General features: G+C 41.5%; 2 protein-coding genes across 2 annotated transcripts; one reads left to right on the plus strand and one right to left on the minus strand.

Annotated features, from left to right (window-relative positions):
• Window positions 1-2,181: 2,181 nt before the first annotated feature.
• Window positions 2,182-3,144, minus strand: LOC310878154 (ubiquitin-like domain-containing CTD phosphatase 1; the record flags this gene model as incomplete). Its single annotated transcript, XM_083792307.1, has 1 exon — window positions 2,182-3,144. The coding sequence occupies one exon, from the start codon at window positions 3,142-3,144 to the stop codon at window positions 2,182-2,184; it is 963 nt and encodes a 320-aa protein (XP_083648433.1).
• A 575-nt stretch (window positions 3,145-3,719) lies between these two features.
• LOC310877765 (succinate dehydrogenase assembly factor 2, mitochondrial-like) lies at window positions 3,720-4,160 on the plus strand (the record flags this gene model as incomplete). The annotated part of the gene is made up of 1 exon (XM_083791714.1): window positions 3,720-4,160. The coding sequence occupies one exon, from the start codon at window positions 3,720-3,722 to the stop codon at window positions 4,158-4,160; it is 441 nt and encodes a 146-aa protein (XP_083647840.1).
• Between the last annotated feature and the right edge of the window lie 13,461 nt (window positions 4,161-17,621).

Consider the following 17,621-nt stretch of genomic DNA (forward strand, 5'->3'; position numbering starts at 1 on the left):
CCAAATACACATATATGGAGATTTGGACCGTCATGGACATAGAGATTGTCAATATACTGCATGCAGAATAGGCTGTCTAGACTCTAGAGCACTTTCTTGGAGAATAATATAATAACTAATATACTAGCATCATATTAATCCAATAACTGGGACTAATCCAACAATGGAACGGTAATGTTAACCGTTCCATTGTTGCCATTAGTGGCCATGTCACCCGTATAATCCTTATACGGATGACATGGCCGCTATGATGCAACAGCCAACATGGAAGGCGATGGAAGAGGGTCTCAACTAGGGCATCTAGGCTGCCTACCTTTGCAGATGGCGCCTGTAGCTCATTACTGGAAGGAAGGTGTGCCAACTGCAGGTCTTTTCTGCGGCCAAATCCTGTGCCCCAGCCCGGAGTCGAAAAGCCCATGCACCACATGTTGAAGGTTGATGCTGCCAATAAATAACAACACCCCCGCACCTGAAGCCCACCACCATGGCTCACCATGTAGCCAGTAGTTGCCAGCCAGCCTCCAATGAGAGGCTGTACCCTCACCCACGCTAGCAAGGAAAGCTCAGAAACATCTAGTTTAATGCCGGCAAATGGTAAATTAAATAATTACGAGTATGAGAACCACCCCCTGGCGCCTGTCAGAAGAAATCTGCTGATCCCCCTGACTAGATATAGACACAAAAATCACACTTGTGCTCTTATTATCATACATCACATTCCGTGCTCATCACAAATTTGGTAACACAAACACACAAAGCTGGGCATAGGCCTTCAAAAATAAACTTCCCTTAATGGTGCTTCTTAGATAAGAACTTCTCCCAGTGTTTGTGGTTGAGACCAGTGAAGTCGTCCAGTTTGGCTCTCTTTGATGTATTGGGCCAGACACTGCACAGAGAAGGATGGTGAGGCACTGGTGTAGCAGAGGGTCTCAGAGCCTCAGCCTGAGGTTTAATATCTCCCCCAGTCCAACATCAACTAGACCCTTTGGTCTAGTTGATGTTGGACTTTAACGCGGGAGACCCGAGTCTCCCTAGTAGTGTGCCTCAGCAGCCGGTCCTTCGCCCTGGCAGAACCGGCTCCAGAGGAGTTCACAGTCCCAACGAGGCCACTGCAGGATCCCGCCAGGGCGCCACACTAGCCTCAGTTTCAGGAACAGCTATAGAGCCCCCAGGCCAAAGAAACAGACTCCCTCCCCAGCTGAGGAGTGGCCCCCAAGGCCCATTCTCAGTGGTAGCCACTAAACAGTCAGAAAGGAGGAATAAGTTGTGTTACAGAAATTAAATTATGGGGGGGGGGAAGGATAGTGTAGACCTAATGTAGGCCAGGTATGTTAAGGGTGCGGGCGACAAAAATTTAGAAAACTAAAATCGAGTTAAAAAAAAATATGTTTCTAGCATCATCATTATTATCTCCACCGGGGCAGACGGCCGAAGGCTGTTTGTCTGAAATCTGAATATTTGTGGCACAGATGAAATGCTGAAATCGCCTTTATGGGCAGGCGTTTAGTCCACCCCCTCACTTCTAGAGCCCCTAAAGGCTCATACATACTCCAGTTTTTGGTGATAGGTTATCACATATAACGGTGATAAGAGTTGAGGCCATCATACTCGCAGTGATGTCCTTAAGGATTGACCCCGCCTCCCTGTGGTTTACCCAACTTCTAGACCAATCAGTGAACGGGGTGATAGCTCCAGAGTGAAAAGACTTGTCTGATAGTAAAAACAGAGAGATGGGTCTGTGTCCGGTGATAGCTGATCATCACCGCGACTGACGTAATGGTGTAGTTTTCCAACCCTTTAAAAACTACACCGCGGTGATAAGCGATCACCAAAAACTGGAGTCTGTACTGTATGAGCCTTAATTCTCTCGTCTCCAGCCCCTAAAGACTGAGCGTTAATCTGGGCCTACAGTAGGTAAGACAACTTTTGTTTTCCGAAACTACAATTACAGCCTAATACAAATATGCTTTTACGCTATGACGTCAAATTGTTTGTTTAGGACAAAGTTTGTGAACATGCATTAAAAGCTGGACATAGGAGGGGCTGGCGACCCTCAAAAATCACACTCGTGCTCTTATCATCATACATCACATTCCGTGCTCAGCCAATCAAATCATCACAAATTTGGTAACACAAACACACAAAGCTGGCCGGGCATAGGCCTTCGAAAATAAACCTCCCTTAATGATGGTGCTTCTTAGATAAGAACTTCTCCCAGTGTTTGTGGTTGAGACCAGTGAAGTCGTCCAGTTTGGCTATCTCTTTGAGGTATTGGGCCAGGTTAAACAACTCGCTGTCCTTCTCTCTGTTCAAATGAGCATTCATAAAGGGACGGATCTTCAGGCCGTTCTGTGGGTTCATGAGGAAGTTGCGTCTGATGTCGTCAAACATGATGGTGTTCTTCCTGCTGTAGAACTCGCCGTACTTACCCCAGATCACCCCCAGAGGTTTCACGTCCAATACCCCTTTCTTTGGAGTGTGTACAGTGATCATGGCCGCACTGTCCAGCATGAACGCAATCTTGTAGTTGGGGTTGGCCGTCACTCCCAGCTCCTTCATTTTGGCATCAATCCACTTCATGCCTGTTGCGGACCAGATGACGATGTCATAGTCGTCGTAGGCCGAGGTCAGAAACTCGTGGAGGAACGGCCTCATCAGTTCCTGGCCCGTCTCTGCGCACGACTTGTGATCGAACAGCGTGTAGTCCACGTCCAGTACCAGCAGTCTCTTGCCCTCTCTGGGCGGGTTCTTCTCGACCACCTTGTAGTCCTTCACTCTACGTGTGATTTTAGCCAGGTTCTCCTCTCTCTTCTCTATGTCCATGACCTCCTCCTCAATATCAAAGTCGTTCACCACCGCCGCGTCCGTGTTCTCCGGCGGTGGGGCCAAAATGTCTCCCAGGCTCTCCTCTCTGGTTCCCATCATCATGATCTTGGTGTTGGGCTTCAGCTTCAGGGAGCCCAGCTTCACCTCGTCCTCCGCTAGCTTCCCGTGGACCTTTAGTCCCAACAGCTTCTGTCTCTCGGGCAGCACTCCGGTCACGCTCTTAATGGACTGTTTGAGATCCATGACGGTGTCCTCCTCCGACAGAGAGCTGATGGAATACTCTTGACCGCACCACTTAATGATCATCGATACAGACATGGTTGCCGGGAGAAAACCTGCGAAAATCACGACGACTCCACTCACGCAAGCAGTTAGTTATCTCCACGCAAGCGGGGTTGACTACGGGGTTGAGCTACCGAGAAAAAACAGCAGGAAAAAATCCCTTTAATTTTCCAGTCAAAGATTAATTAAATTACGTTATCTCCTGTAGATGGAAATTTCCTTGACCAATAACTAATAAACCATCTCTACCAGAATATTGTCCAATCAGAAAAGGGCAGGACATATACACATATTGTGATGTCACTGTATATTGTCACCGTATATTGTCCAATCATATGAGGGCACAATAACGGTGTTCTTTATTAGCGTGGTTGCCGATCGGCAGATATCCGCAAATGAAATTGCCTTCAGTTGGTTTGGTCCAGTGACATCAGCGATGATGTCACCAATATACGAATAAGGAGAGACATGTAATAAGGGGAGAAATGCGGTGCGGCAACAAAACGGTTACATTTACAAGAGAGGTTTTTAAGATGCTGTCGGCTCTCTTAGCGAATAGGGTTCCTAAAATGGCATGTTGGGCACCATGGAGGCCAACAGTGACTGAGAGGATGTTTTCCGGGCACTACTCGGGTCAATTATGTCATCATGCTTATCACAGAGAGACACCCAGGGGAACCAAGGTCGACCTGAGTCAGGTCTCTTTTCCCCCATGGGAGGAAAAGAAAGGAGAGTCCATTGACATCAAGAGACGCCGCTTGCTCTATGAGAGTCGCAAGAGGGGCATGTTGGAGAACTGCATTCTGCTCAGCCTTTTTGCAGAACGCCACTTGGACACAATGACAGAGACCCAGCTGCTGCAATATGACAGGTTGATCAACGAGCCCAGCAACGACTGGGACATCTACTACTGGGCCACGGAGGCCCAGCCCACTCCTGATGTTTACCAAGGAGAGCTCATGGAGTTGCTGAAGGAGTTCACAAAGAACCGGAACCAGGAGCAGAGGTTGGATGCCCCTGACCTGGAGTACCTGGACAAGGAGAGCCAGTGACTCAGCCCTCTGAATCACTGTGGTTCTCAAGGTGGAAGCTAACATCTTTCCAGGCACTACTCAGGTCAATTATGTCATTGAAGTGACAATTAAAACATCCCAGATCAGCATTGGCTGATGGACTGATAAGGACCCCATGGGTGTATTTAAAGATGGAGTTCCGTGATGTTTGTACTTTTTCTGTTTTGTATGTGTCTATGGAGTTAACATTACTTAATAGACAAGGTGTGGTTATAATACTCACATTTATTTTCATGTTTCTTCTTGAAAGCTGAAAGCCTTTGAGTCAAAAGTCCCAAGCTCTTGTAATATTTGTTGTATTTAAATAGTTCTTGTTTCATTTTAGCTGACAAAGTTTCATGTGTTTAGCAGAAATATACAAATCAATAATGCATTCATACAATTTTGAAATTTTAAATTGGAAAAAAACAACATTGGTACTGTATCTGTGTGTCTGTATCCTTTTATGCCCATATATGGAGATCCCTGATGTCATCATTAATATAAATCATAGTATACTTGCGTCATACAGTACTCTAGTGGGTACTGCACTGTACACTGACAGGTATTAAATAACCAAAGGGCATGTGTGAGAATTATTGCCCTAGTACAATTTGAGTTTTACGTACTGGCAGCAAGCATCAATCTTTCCAGCAGAATTAATTAAATCTCCCACGTACAGATATTCGTGGTTCTTTGCATTCTTTCTGTCTGGATTACAGTTTGGCTCTGCACATGTGAGACACACCGTGCCGGATGATGAGTTATACCCAGGCACAGGGTGACTTTTGTGTGACAGACACACAGAGATTCCATAATATAGTATAAAGAGAGGATGGGGAGGGCAGCACTCCAGGAGTTGGTGTTGGTTAGTCTGCACATCATCGTTACATGATACAGTATATACACACTAGGGGTGTAACGATACATTTTAACAGCGATTAATTGATGTATCACAATATACATGGTTGACTATGGACGATATTGGTTCATTATGGCGATACAATATGATTCAATGATTTGAAAACGATACAGTAACTATTTAGCAAATACATTAAATATGTTTGAAACTTGTGGATAGTGCAGGTTTTTTAAGGGAACGATTTATTATGGATATAAATAAGTAAACACAGTGATTCTCTGGCAAATAGATGGTCATATTGTACACATGTATTTGAACACACGCCTTGACATGAACACAGAGAATACACACATGTATTGATAGACCAAGTTAGATGGAATGGAAAAGTAAATCAATGTATTATTATTATTTTTATTTTTATTAAAAAAATAGCAATTAAAATTGCTAAATACAATGCACTTAAATTGATTATTTACATTGCAAAATGATCCGATACAGATTATTTCCATTGCAAAACGATACGACACAAAGTCAAATGATACAATACGGTATTGCTGTTTACATATCAATTATAGTTTGATATTTTAAATTAAAATCTATTTTTCGATGCAGTTACTATATTGTTACACTCCTAATACACACACACACCATGTGGGACTTTTTTTTAAATAAAGGTTCTTCCATGGACTAAGGCCCTATTGACAACGTGCACGAACTGCACAAGAACTTTGAGAACGGTTTATCCCCTGACAGACAAACAGACGGGGTTGAACACATTTGGCGCTGATCGGTCCAGTGGTTCACAAGATTTAGCCCCACAGACCAAATCTTCTTTGGACACAACAAAGGTGCTGCAAACAGTAAATAAAGCAAAAGAGATTACATTACTTATTAACTCTCAACATTCAGAACTACAAAGAGGACTTTTCTCCAGTATGGAGACTGTAACGGCAATCGTTCACCTTCCAATCTTTGTTGCACGTTACTTCACAGGTGGTAGGAGTGATCGTACACAGCAATGCACACAGAAACATTATAGACGGATGGATGTCCAGTCATAGAGCTCAGTTTCTGTGTTTATTGACAGATGAGATGAACATACCAGTGATAATATGTAGCAATGTTATTTTGTCCTCATGCTTCTGGCTGCTGCTGTTAAGAGATAGTGTGCTCCATATCCCTGTGTCCTAGTCCTGTGGCTGATTACTGCACCTGAGTCACCCTCTAAATACACACCCAGTGCTGTCAATCCAAAGCCCCGCCACCAAAAAATAATATGCCAACTAATAAGTCACCATCCTAATGGCTCCTACAGAGACGCTGGTGTCTCCTCATGTGAGCCAACTCATTGAAATACTTGTCACAGTGTTGACAGTGAAAGGGCTTCTCTCCCGTGTGGAGGCGCTGGTGTTTCTTGAGGTTAGACGAGCTGTTGAAGCTCTTGTCACAGTGTAGACAGTGGAAAGGTTTTTCTCCAGTGTGGATGCGTTGATGTCTCTTCATGTTCCCCAAATCGTTGAAACCCTTGTCACACTGCTTACACCGGAAGGGTTGTTCTCCAGTGTGGACCCGCTGGTGCCGCCGCAGTCCACCTATCTCGGTGAAACTCTTGTCACAGTGTTTGCATTGGAACGGTTTGTCTCCGGTGTGAAGCCGCTGATGGTTCTTCAGGTGGCTTGACAGCCTGAAACTCTTGCCGCACTGTTTGCAGTAGTAGGGTTTTTTCTGTTCGGTGTGGACAAGCTTGTGTTTGTCCGTTATCGGGCAGTAGAGGTTGTGGCTCCTCTTCATGTGCTTTTGGAATAGGACCTGAGACGTGAAGGCATACGTACACTCAGAACAGGAGAAGACCTGGGGAAGAGTCTGGGGAGACTGGGACCCTGCGTCGAAGCTGCCACTATAGATGGCCTCTGAGGAGGATGGTGTGTACTGGGACGTCGGTCCTTTTAGGAGCGCCAACGGTTCATCAAAGGTGCCACCATACATGGACTGTGAAGAGAACAATGTAGACTGGGACCCCTCTCTTCCTTCCATGAGCAGTGGCTGTTCATTGTCAATGCTGCCGCTATAGATTACCTCCTGTGACGAGGACAGTATCGTAGACTGGGCGGGCCTCACTACTCCTTCCAGGACCGGCGGTTTATTGTCAAAGCTTTCAGTATTCATGACCTGTGATGGGGACAGTGTAGGCTGGCACGTCACTCCTTTCAGGGCTGGAAGCAGCTCATGGATCAAACTACCGTCATACATGATCTGTGAAGAGTACAGTATAGACTGGGAACTCCCGCCTTCCTTGAAGATGTCGTTATACATGTACATGGCCAGTGACGAGGTCGGTGTAGAAGTTGTGTTTAGGCCAGAAGATTTCGCCTCATAAAAACTAGTTGACTGGGAATTAACCCCGCTGAAGATGACAGCAAGGAACTTAACCACCAATGATGTCTGCCTGTACAATCCAGGAATTAGTGTTGTGTGTGTGAGTACCAGAATAGTAATTACAAGGTTTATCTTTCAATATCAGGCCACAACCGTTTCTCTTGACGGCGGTGAAGGTTTGTAAACCGTCCCTATGGTACTTGGTGAAAACCCACGGAAGATCGAGGTCTGTGGTCGATACTGCTGTGCATTCCAGTTTTTAGCTGGCTTGCCTTGACATCCAGCCATTGTCGGACACTGTCAGCCATGCCCAAATATGGAGTTTCGGGTCCGTCTTGCCCAAATATGGAGGCCCATGTTCCCAGACTGCACTCTAAGTTCTTTGAACTATAGCAACCTGGCCAGGAGCTGGCCTGTTCTGACATCACAAATATGTGATGACATCTGACATCTGCATAGACTCCATATTTGGACATGCCTGACGCTCTTATCATAATCATCATGGTAGGCTCAATAATATATATACATCATCATACATCACATTCCATGGGTTTGGGTTTTCGGTAGGGTGTCAATACCTGTAATACCTCTAATAATAATACCTGTAATAATACCGGACTGTTGGTTTGTCGGTTTGTCACATACACCCCTATACGTCTATTCATGAAGTTAAATTCACACCTTTACACCTACTGTAACCCCTATAACCCTTTAAGGCTCATACATAGTCTGGATTTTCGGTGGTGAGGTGACCACCGAACTACAACATGACGTCACGAGCCGCGGTGAAGAGCAAACCACCACCACCACTCCAGCCCTTATCTCTCTGTTTTTACTCACCACCGCTCAATGTTATTTCAGCTCCGGTGGTCAGCTCACCACCGGAGCGGTGTTCACCTCACCACCGTAAATCCAGACTATGAATAGGCCTTTACAGGATAGTTTGTGTGGCTAAAGGGGAGACCCTTTCATTTCCAATGACTTATGTGATGTTTGATGTATGGTTAAATTGTGAAAATAAAGAAATCAGAAATGTAACAATTAAAATAATTAAAGCTGTATTAAAGCAGCAATGTCTGCCTTTGCAGTTTGCACCTCTGTCCACATTTGGGCGGAGCTAATTAGCTCCAGTGAAGGACAAGGACTTTCAACTATCTATGACAAGCAGGTTAAAATGTATGGCAAAGAGAAGAACTACCAAATGTCAACCAATCAGAACAGGGGGTGGAGCTGAGTAAGGGCCGATTCATACTCCTATTTTACCGCTGTTTCTGCGCTGTAGTGCCGAAATTATTTCGGCTCGTCAGAAATTTTCAGTAGCACCGAAGAGCCGACTTTAGGACGGTACCCGCCCCCCCGAACCTCAAATGACGTCACATTGTAGGCTCTACAGAGCCGAACCGACTTTTATTCGGCTCTAAAATAGGAGTATGAATCTGCCCTAACACCACTGGAGGACAATGATTCAAAACAAGTAACACCAATGAAGGACAAGGCTTCTGAACCAAGACACTTTATTTGTATATGTTTCATACAACACATGCAGCTCAAAGTTATTTATATTCAAGAGATTACAAAAAATGCAGTAAAAATCACTGTTGGAAAGTAACTAAAGTAATTTATTAAAGTAATATTATTACCGTTTTTCAGTAACTAGTAATATAACTAATTACTTTCACATTTTGAGGAATGTTTGTGTTTGTGTTTATAATGGTAGACTGGGTTGGGATCGAGTTGCTTTGCATGCTTCTGAAAATTCGGATATGGAAACAATGCGCCCTTGTCTGTACGTGTGAATTATCAGAGGCCGAAGGACGGGCATTAAACCGTTGAACAAACTGGGTAGTGTGATACTCGAGTCAGACTACGAGAGACGTAAACATGAAAATTACTTTTGGGGACAAAAGATGCAAATACGTGTGGCCAGACAAAAAAGTAAAGTAATAACAATACCCGGGGGGCCAGCACCAAAAATCTGAGAGGGACCTTTGATGTCATGACATACTTTTTTTTTTTTTTAAGATATTTTTTGCGGCTTACGCCTTTTATTGGTTTTTTGAAGGGACAGACAGTAGGCTGACAGGAAACGGGAGAGAGATGGGGTAAAGGCCGTGTCGGGCTCGGGAGTCGAACCCGCGGCACACTGCGACTGGATTACCAGTCGGGTGCCCAGACGGTTACGCCACCGCCTGGGCCTCATGACATACTTTTAATTTGTTTTTTCTATTCATTTGGTCATTAGGGTCCACAGAATGAGAGGTCTGCTAAGCCGGAAATATCGCGAAAAAAGTTATGGACATTTTTGTACGCGTTTTTGTATATCACACCATAGACAACCATTATAAGGCAAAAGTTCATCCTACTTTAAGTAGCATGTGACATGTGGATTCTGAATCCATTCCAAGTATTAGTTTTGCACGGAAAACAAAATGTTGCCTTATAATGGTTGTATATGGTGTGGTATACAAAAATGCCCATAACATTTTTTTTTGCGATATTTCCGGCAAAGCAAACCTCTCATTCTGTGGACTTTTTTCTTTTTTTTTTTTTTTTTTTTATCCCACGATTTTGTAACCCAGTTTTCTTTTCACCCAGTGCCAATTATCTAATGTAATCCTGGGCGCTACACTTCCTCTGCCAACCTGGGGGGGCAGCGGACTGACCTCATGCCTCCTTCTATGCATGAGGAGTCCAAGCTGCTTCTTTTCAATTCTGTGGACCTTAATGACGAAGTGAATAGAAAAAACACAAATTAAAAGTATGTCATGACATCACATGTTAATCTTTAACCGTTGAGCTTTTGGGCCTGTGACTCCCTGGCTACAAGTTACTTTTGGCAGGGAGTAGTATATAAAGTAATATATTACTTAAAATTGTCATTTTTGAGTAACTTTTCCAACACTGGCATTAATAGACTATAATAACAGAAGCACATAGAGCTAGGTCGTAATGCCCTGTCTGGATGTCATCTTGAATGAGATTTAAAAACGGAGTAGTTCTGTAATCAACATCAGCTGTGTTTGGAGGAATGCCCAGCAATGGGAATAAACCAGGTGAATGAAATCAATCTTCATTTTTATTCATGCTCGACACGACACTTGACACTTCATCAGGCATCATGTTTTCGTTCAAAGGAAGTAATTAAAATTTGGCATCCATTGTTACTACAGTAGGTATGACCTTGGATATGGTCTAAATATTTTTTCTATATTATATTCTTCTAGTATTCTAGTAATTCGGCAGAAAACCTGGAGACTGGAGTCTGTTCTGATTGTATACATACAGTATTCTGATTTCAATAATCGGGTCTAATTAAACAATTTGTTGTTTCTATTTCTTATCAAATATTTCCCACGAACATGGACAAGTCTTGCCAGTTGTCTGTGTATGGACATGATGACCCTTGTAACAAAAGCATAGTGCGTTGCACAATGAAAAAAAAGAAAAAAGAAAATTAAAGATGAATATACAGCTACAATTCCCAAAGCACAGAATCAATGACATGCTGTGTAACACATTGTGACGTATCACATCACACCACGCAAGTCGGGACAGTGATGATTTCACTACACAACTCTTTCACACACTAAAACGAGAGCCACCGAACATGTTCTGTCGTCCCATCCGTAGGTATGGTAATTGTATGCACCACAGTCTTCATGATTGCCATTAGGCTCACCAGGTCCCCACTACCTGCAGAGGTCGGAACATTTAAAGATGGAGTGCCACAATTTTTGTATTTTTCCAGTTTTTCATGTGTCTATGAGGTGACAGTACTTCATTAGACACCCTGGAGTTGTTTTTATGTGCAATGGTGTATTGACTTTGTATTTAGGGTTTCTTCCTGGAGGCTAAACCCTTGATAGTCAAACAGGCCAATGAAGTAAACAGTAATATAGTGATTAGTGACACCACACTATCAGCCCCTCCCCTAACCCCTCCCCCTTTATCATACAACTACAGCTGTGGGTGCGGCTTCAGTTCAGGTGGATCACCACCCATCACCACCCACCAGGCAAACCAGGCATACTTAATGAACTGGTGGGCGTGTCCACATAAAAGCATGATTTTAACAAATACTGTACACTTTTTGGAAAAGTTCTTCCCCCTTATATTGTAATAATACCTGAAGATCATGTTTTAGGGTGGAAAAATATGGTGGCACTCCATCTTTAATACATTTTACACTACATGTACTGTAGGATATACAGTATACTCACCGCACTTAATGTTTGAGTCTTATTTTTTTGTTTGTTTGTTTATTGCACTTCTGTTGTTGTTGCATTAATTGTTCATGTTTGTTTTATCTCACCTAGTGCCTATATATATATATATATATATATATATATATATATATATATATATATATAAATATGAGAGAATATATATGAGAGAGAGAGAGATTCTGTGTGGAAATAATTAAAAATAAAGTCCTCCCCATTCTGTGTTGCCTAGAACTGGAGCTCTGAAAAAAATCAGTAACATTATGAAGTACATCTTTGTGATGTCATTGAGATGTACTTCATAATGTTACTGAATTCTTTTCAGAGAATGACCTTAAACTATATTCTAAGATGTTAGATACAAATGAATAGTGGCTAGTGCAATAGACGGTAAAAATTGTCTTGGTGACAGTGCGGTAGTTCTGTATTTTATAACATTTAAAAAGTATAGTAAAGATGAAATATGTGAAATGTAGTTATGATTGGTTGGTTGGTTCAGGTTGATATTTTCATTGACAAAAATGAATACACACTATTACATGAGCATAAATGAAGGAAGAATGAAGGTAAAGTCTTACGTTGGTGTGGTCCATCCACCCACTTCCAGATTCCTTGTACATCATTGTGACTCAAACCAATCCACAATCCATGCTTGTTGTTGTTAACAATTATTTTAAGAAGGTCCTGGACAGAAAAGCAGGAGGTTACTGAAGTACATCTGTACAACAACAACAACAACAACAATAATAACATGCACGCTTGCATGCACGTATGTACGCATACACAATAATGTACCTCTTTTTCTTCACTCTTTACGATTATCAGGTGTGATTGTTTGCTTCTACAGAATTGTCTGCTCTCATTCCAGGTTTTCACCTCAGTAGACATGTAATAATACACACCACCGTCAAGTGTAAATCCGAATCTGAAGTGTGTGAAGTGCAAACTGACTCTGAAAAGTGGAAATGACAGGCGTGGTAAATGGTTCATTTATCCAAGGCGTTTTTCATAGGTTGTGCATCACAAAACAATCACAACACACAAATCATGAACACTGCGTCCAGTTGCATGGAACTTTGCACACACATTCCCATTAGGCAGAGGAAAAAATGCCACTCTCACATTGTCCTGTTATAGCGACACCAGGAGGCCAATTTTTACTTGGAATGTTTTTTGCTATTACTCAGATTTTGTCCAAACATATCAGAATCATCTTTATTGTCACATCACCGTTTTACAAGTAAAAAGGTGGGTGAAATTAAGTCATCATCAAGACGGATCTGTCTGCTTGTCCAACAGATTTCCATGCTTCATCCTTCATTCGCTAAGATTTACTTCTACTACCTGTCCTGGAGGAGACCTGTGCTCCGAGGTGCAAATCTTTCTGGCTATTTGTTTTACTGCAGTCAGAGATGGTGAGAGTAGATTTATCCCCATAGGTTGAGCCACGGCTCAATGCTCATACAACATTAAATTAAGTCATTGGTCTGCATAGGAACATTATTCCCTAAATTGGAGATCCACTATTTAAAATCTATCTATGTAAAGCTTTGGATAAAAGCGCTATGTAAATGCACTATTTACCATTTACCTGAACATATTTCACTTGCTCCCACGGTGGTAGGTGAGAGTTCCACGGTGCTAGGGACGGTGGGAGGTGGGAAAACTGGGAATACCACCTCGATGCTCTTATGATCGATGCTCAACTCTATGGTTTTGTTGTCGATGCTCAACTCTGTGTTTTCGCTTGCTGTTCCTTGGTTCTCGATGCTCAACTGAAAGTTAATGTTGGCAGCCTCACACAGACCGAAAAGGAAAAACTGCAAAGCACTGCAAGCCCTCATCCTTAAACCCAGTGACTAGTGATAGAGCACAAATCGCAATGTGAAACTCACTGACTATTGATACACAACTTACAACTCAAAAGTGAACCACCCCTTTTCAAAGTGTTGTCCCAGATGTAACCCAATCCTTCAAAAAAAAAAGAAAGTCACACTGTTCACATTGTTGGAATATCGTAACCTCAAGGTAGATTTATTTAACTCTTCAGTATCTACACAGCATGGTAGGCTGCAGATAACCAGCCCACCGGCATAGCCAGCGCAAAATGTATGCTCATCAACAACAGATAAATATCAGTTATGTCATTTAACAAGAACCAGGGTGGAAAAGTAAACATTAGGGAACATACTAGGCCAGGGGTTTACAAACGTTTCAGCTGAGACTTGGAAACCTAATACTACAAAAAATGGGCTACATCACTTAAACCCCATTTCAAAAACTGAAAATAGCCGATCTAAAACCTCACAATGCATTGCATCACGGTGCATTGTGAGCTTGTAGATCGTCTATTTTCACATTTCTTCGATTCTTTGTAGATCCTATTATGTTCCCTCAGCCCCCCTGTGCAGACATATTTTACAATATTGTTTTATTGTTTTATTGGGTGATTGAGTATACATGAACATGTTCTTGACAGTTCAAACCTGTATACATAATGCGTCTGAGCACGAAAACAGCATGGTTGTTTTTCACCACCTGTGCGCAACCTAACACACACACAAACACACACGCACATATTAACTGTAATATATATGGTGATTTTGGGTGTGCCGGTACAGTACAGTGACAGTACAGAACAGTAGAGGGACCTCCACACGGTAACTTTCATTTCTCAACCGTTTCGGACGCGGGGCGGCTCGCCGGAATCGGGCCGGCACCCTGGGTGCGTTCCTGTGGTTCATAATATCCCCCTCCCCTGGGGACCCCCACACGGAGTTGCACCACTCACTTCACAAGGGTGTGATTTTACAAAGTAAATAAGTACAGCATAATATTATTGTTTTGGCAGAATAATACCATACACTACTCGTTACTGGGAAAAGTAAAATTACAGTAATATACTAATAACTAGATACTGCCCAACACTGAACATGGAGAAGCTATCCACTGTATACTGCAGGCATGTGGCAGTCAGACAGGTAAGACCAGGTATTGTAGTCTATTATGTTGATGAGAAAGTATGCCGATGGCGTTATAAAGATAATGTAGGCTATATGATGAGTATAATGAACGGCATGGCAGGATTAAACCCATTCAGGACAGGAACCCCTTTTGCTGTTTTTAGCATCATGTTATACTTTAGCTATTTTTGAAAAATTGTGAAAATCTGTCACAAATCTATGAATATATATTTTTAACTCAACGTTTTTAACTAAAATCTTTGCTTCTGGGGGGTCCCTGGAACAACACATTTTCAGATGGGGGTCGGCGGCCAAATTCATATATTATTTGGGGTCCTTAACATTATTGCACCCAGCGTTGCAATAATACAACATATTTTAATTAATTCATTAATTGTTTAATTTTATTTATTTTTATGAAATTTTTCACCTAAACGTCATCATTGATGTTCATTGCAATGCCATTGGTCATGACAGTTGCATATAAATACCCCCCACAGAGGCTGAAATTCACACAAATTAAAAATCTCTGGACTCAATGTGCAATTTTGAACAATTTTGAACATATGACCTTTGACCTTTAACCATGATAAAAGTAAGTAAAATAACTAATGTGTTTTTTTGTGATCATTAGAATGTCTAGAACATGTTTTATTTATTATTGTGAAAGATATCCGCCAAATGATTAATTTATTATTATTTTAATTATTTTAATTATTATAAATGTGCATAAAATCAACCATAACTACATTTCACATTTCATTTTTACTACTGTTCACATTGTTGGAATATCGTAACCTCAAGGTAGATTTATGAAAGGATATTTGCATATTGTTTCCGTGTCTGTGTGCGTGCAATAACAGCCATTTCATGTTTGACTGGTTCATCTTCACGGTCTGTGCAAAGATTCACTGCATTTAAGAATTTAAGATCCTCACTGGCATTTAACTCTTCAGTATCACTATCTACACAGCATGGTAGGCTGCAGATAACCAGCCCACCAGCATAGCCAGCGCAAAATGTATGCTCATCAACAACAGATAAATATCAGTTATGTCATTTAACAAGAACCAGGGTGGAAAAGTAAACATTAGGGAACATGCTAGGCCAGGGGTTTACAAACGTTTCAGCTGAGACTTGGAAACCTAATGCTACAAAAAAATAACATAATAATAATAATAATAATAATAATGGGCTACATCACTTAAACCCATTTAAAAAACTGAAAATAGCCTAAATCTAAAACCTCACAATGCATTGCATCACGGTGCATTGTGAGCTTGTAGATCTTTCTTTGATTCTTTGTAAATGGTCTGAAATTCTTTAAAAAAACATATTCAACCCGAAGGGCCTATGGTTATTATTATATAGGCCTATGGCCTATGGTTTTTTCGTACGTAAAACTTGTTGGAGAAATGAGGAAATGAATCGAATTAATTTAAAAGGATTATATTATAAATATCCGAAAGGCATATAAATATTGATAAATTAAAAACTGAGGGTATTTTGTCTATAATTCTTTTTTTTTAAATTAGTTTCAGTTAACTAAAAAGTTTTTTTAATTCTAGTTTTCGTTTTTTAGTTACTTTTAGTTAACTATTATAACCTTGCCTCCTTCAGCTCGGCTGCCACAGTTCGTCGCCAGGTTGTTTTAAGCCGACCTTTCTTCCTTTTCCCTGCAGGAGTACATACTAAAGCGACCTTTGGGCCATCCTGAACACATGCCCCAATAACCATCGAAATCGGCGGCGTTTGATCTCTACGACTACGCTGTTGCATTTTGTCACCCTGTGTAGCTCTTCGTTAGATGTCCCACTACAGCAGTGTTTAAAACACTTCAAATTGTCATAACTCAGTGACTATAGTGCCCACAGGGCATGCCTATATGTTCCCTCAGCCCTATGTTCCCTCAATCCTCTGTTCCCTCAAATAGATCCTTATATGTTCCCTCAGCCCCCCTGTGCAGCCATGCAAGAAAACAGATGTTTTTTTTTATAATATTTTTTCATTGGGTGATTGAGTACTTTTCTTGACAGTTCAAACCCGTATATATAATCAACTAAAAATCAAGGAGGAGGAAGGGATTGATTTCTTAATACAGTACATTAGTGGCGTTGCAACTTTACCCACCCAATGTGTTTTCCCTTGCTTTTTTTCATTCACATCATCCTCATACTTTACTTGCTCACTCGTCACTCTCTCCTTTGCACGCACACACCTGTGCAGTACATAGTGTAACCTACATAGTTGCTGGATTTTTGACAGGCTGGATTTAGTTCCTCCGGTAATAATAGACCATATTAATTGCTGTAGATTAAGGACTGTCAATCACCCTTGGCATGTGTGTGAGGGACAGACGTAAGCTGAGAGTCACTCGCATGGGAATTTCCATGCATGCATATTATGCATTCATTGTTACATTGTTTGTTTTAGCCTACTGTACCTTGCGGCTGCCTGCTAGAGTCAGGTTCGCAAACGTTTTGGCCGTGCACCCCCTGTTACCTCCCGACCTAGCTGACGCACCCCCTGTTGCCTCCTGACCTAGCTGACGCACCCCCCTAGACGGAAAGGAAATATATGAACATATTTTATTATTTTTATATGCAACATATGTGTTGGGCAATATTACTTACACTTAGGAGAGAAATAATATGTTACTTATTACTATAAAGTAATAATGTTATATTACTTGGAATCAAGACTAATTTATTACAAATTATATAATATTACATATTACTTTTGCGCGCCCCCCACCCGCAAAAAAACAACAACAATCTGTTTAGTCAGCTAAACTGAATACAATTCTTTTGAATAATATTAAGAAGAGTCACCGATCACGATCAGCCAAAAAGGCTATAAAATAAAGCAGCAATCTCTATCGACCTTTTAAATGAAATGTTTTCAAGCCAACAGCCAAAAAAAAAAAAAAGAATATGTAATAGGTATAGGTACAGTATAATATTATTGTTTTGGCAGAATAATACCATACACTATACTCATTACTGGGAAAAGTAATATTACAGCAATATACTAGTAA

The sequence above is a fragment of the Protomyctophum parallelum genome (genome assembly GCF_964188405.1).
Source record: "Protomyctophum parallelum genome assembly, chromosome: 20".
Taxonomy (NCBI): Eukaryota; Metazoa; Chordata; class Actinopteri; order Myctophiformes; family Myctophidae; genus Protomyctophum; species Protomyctophum parallelum.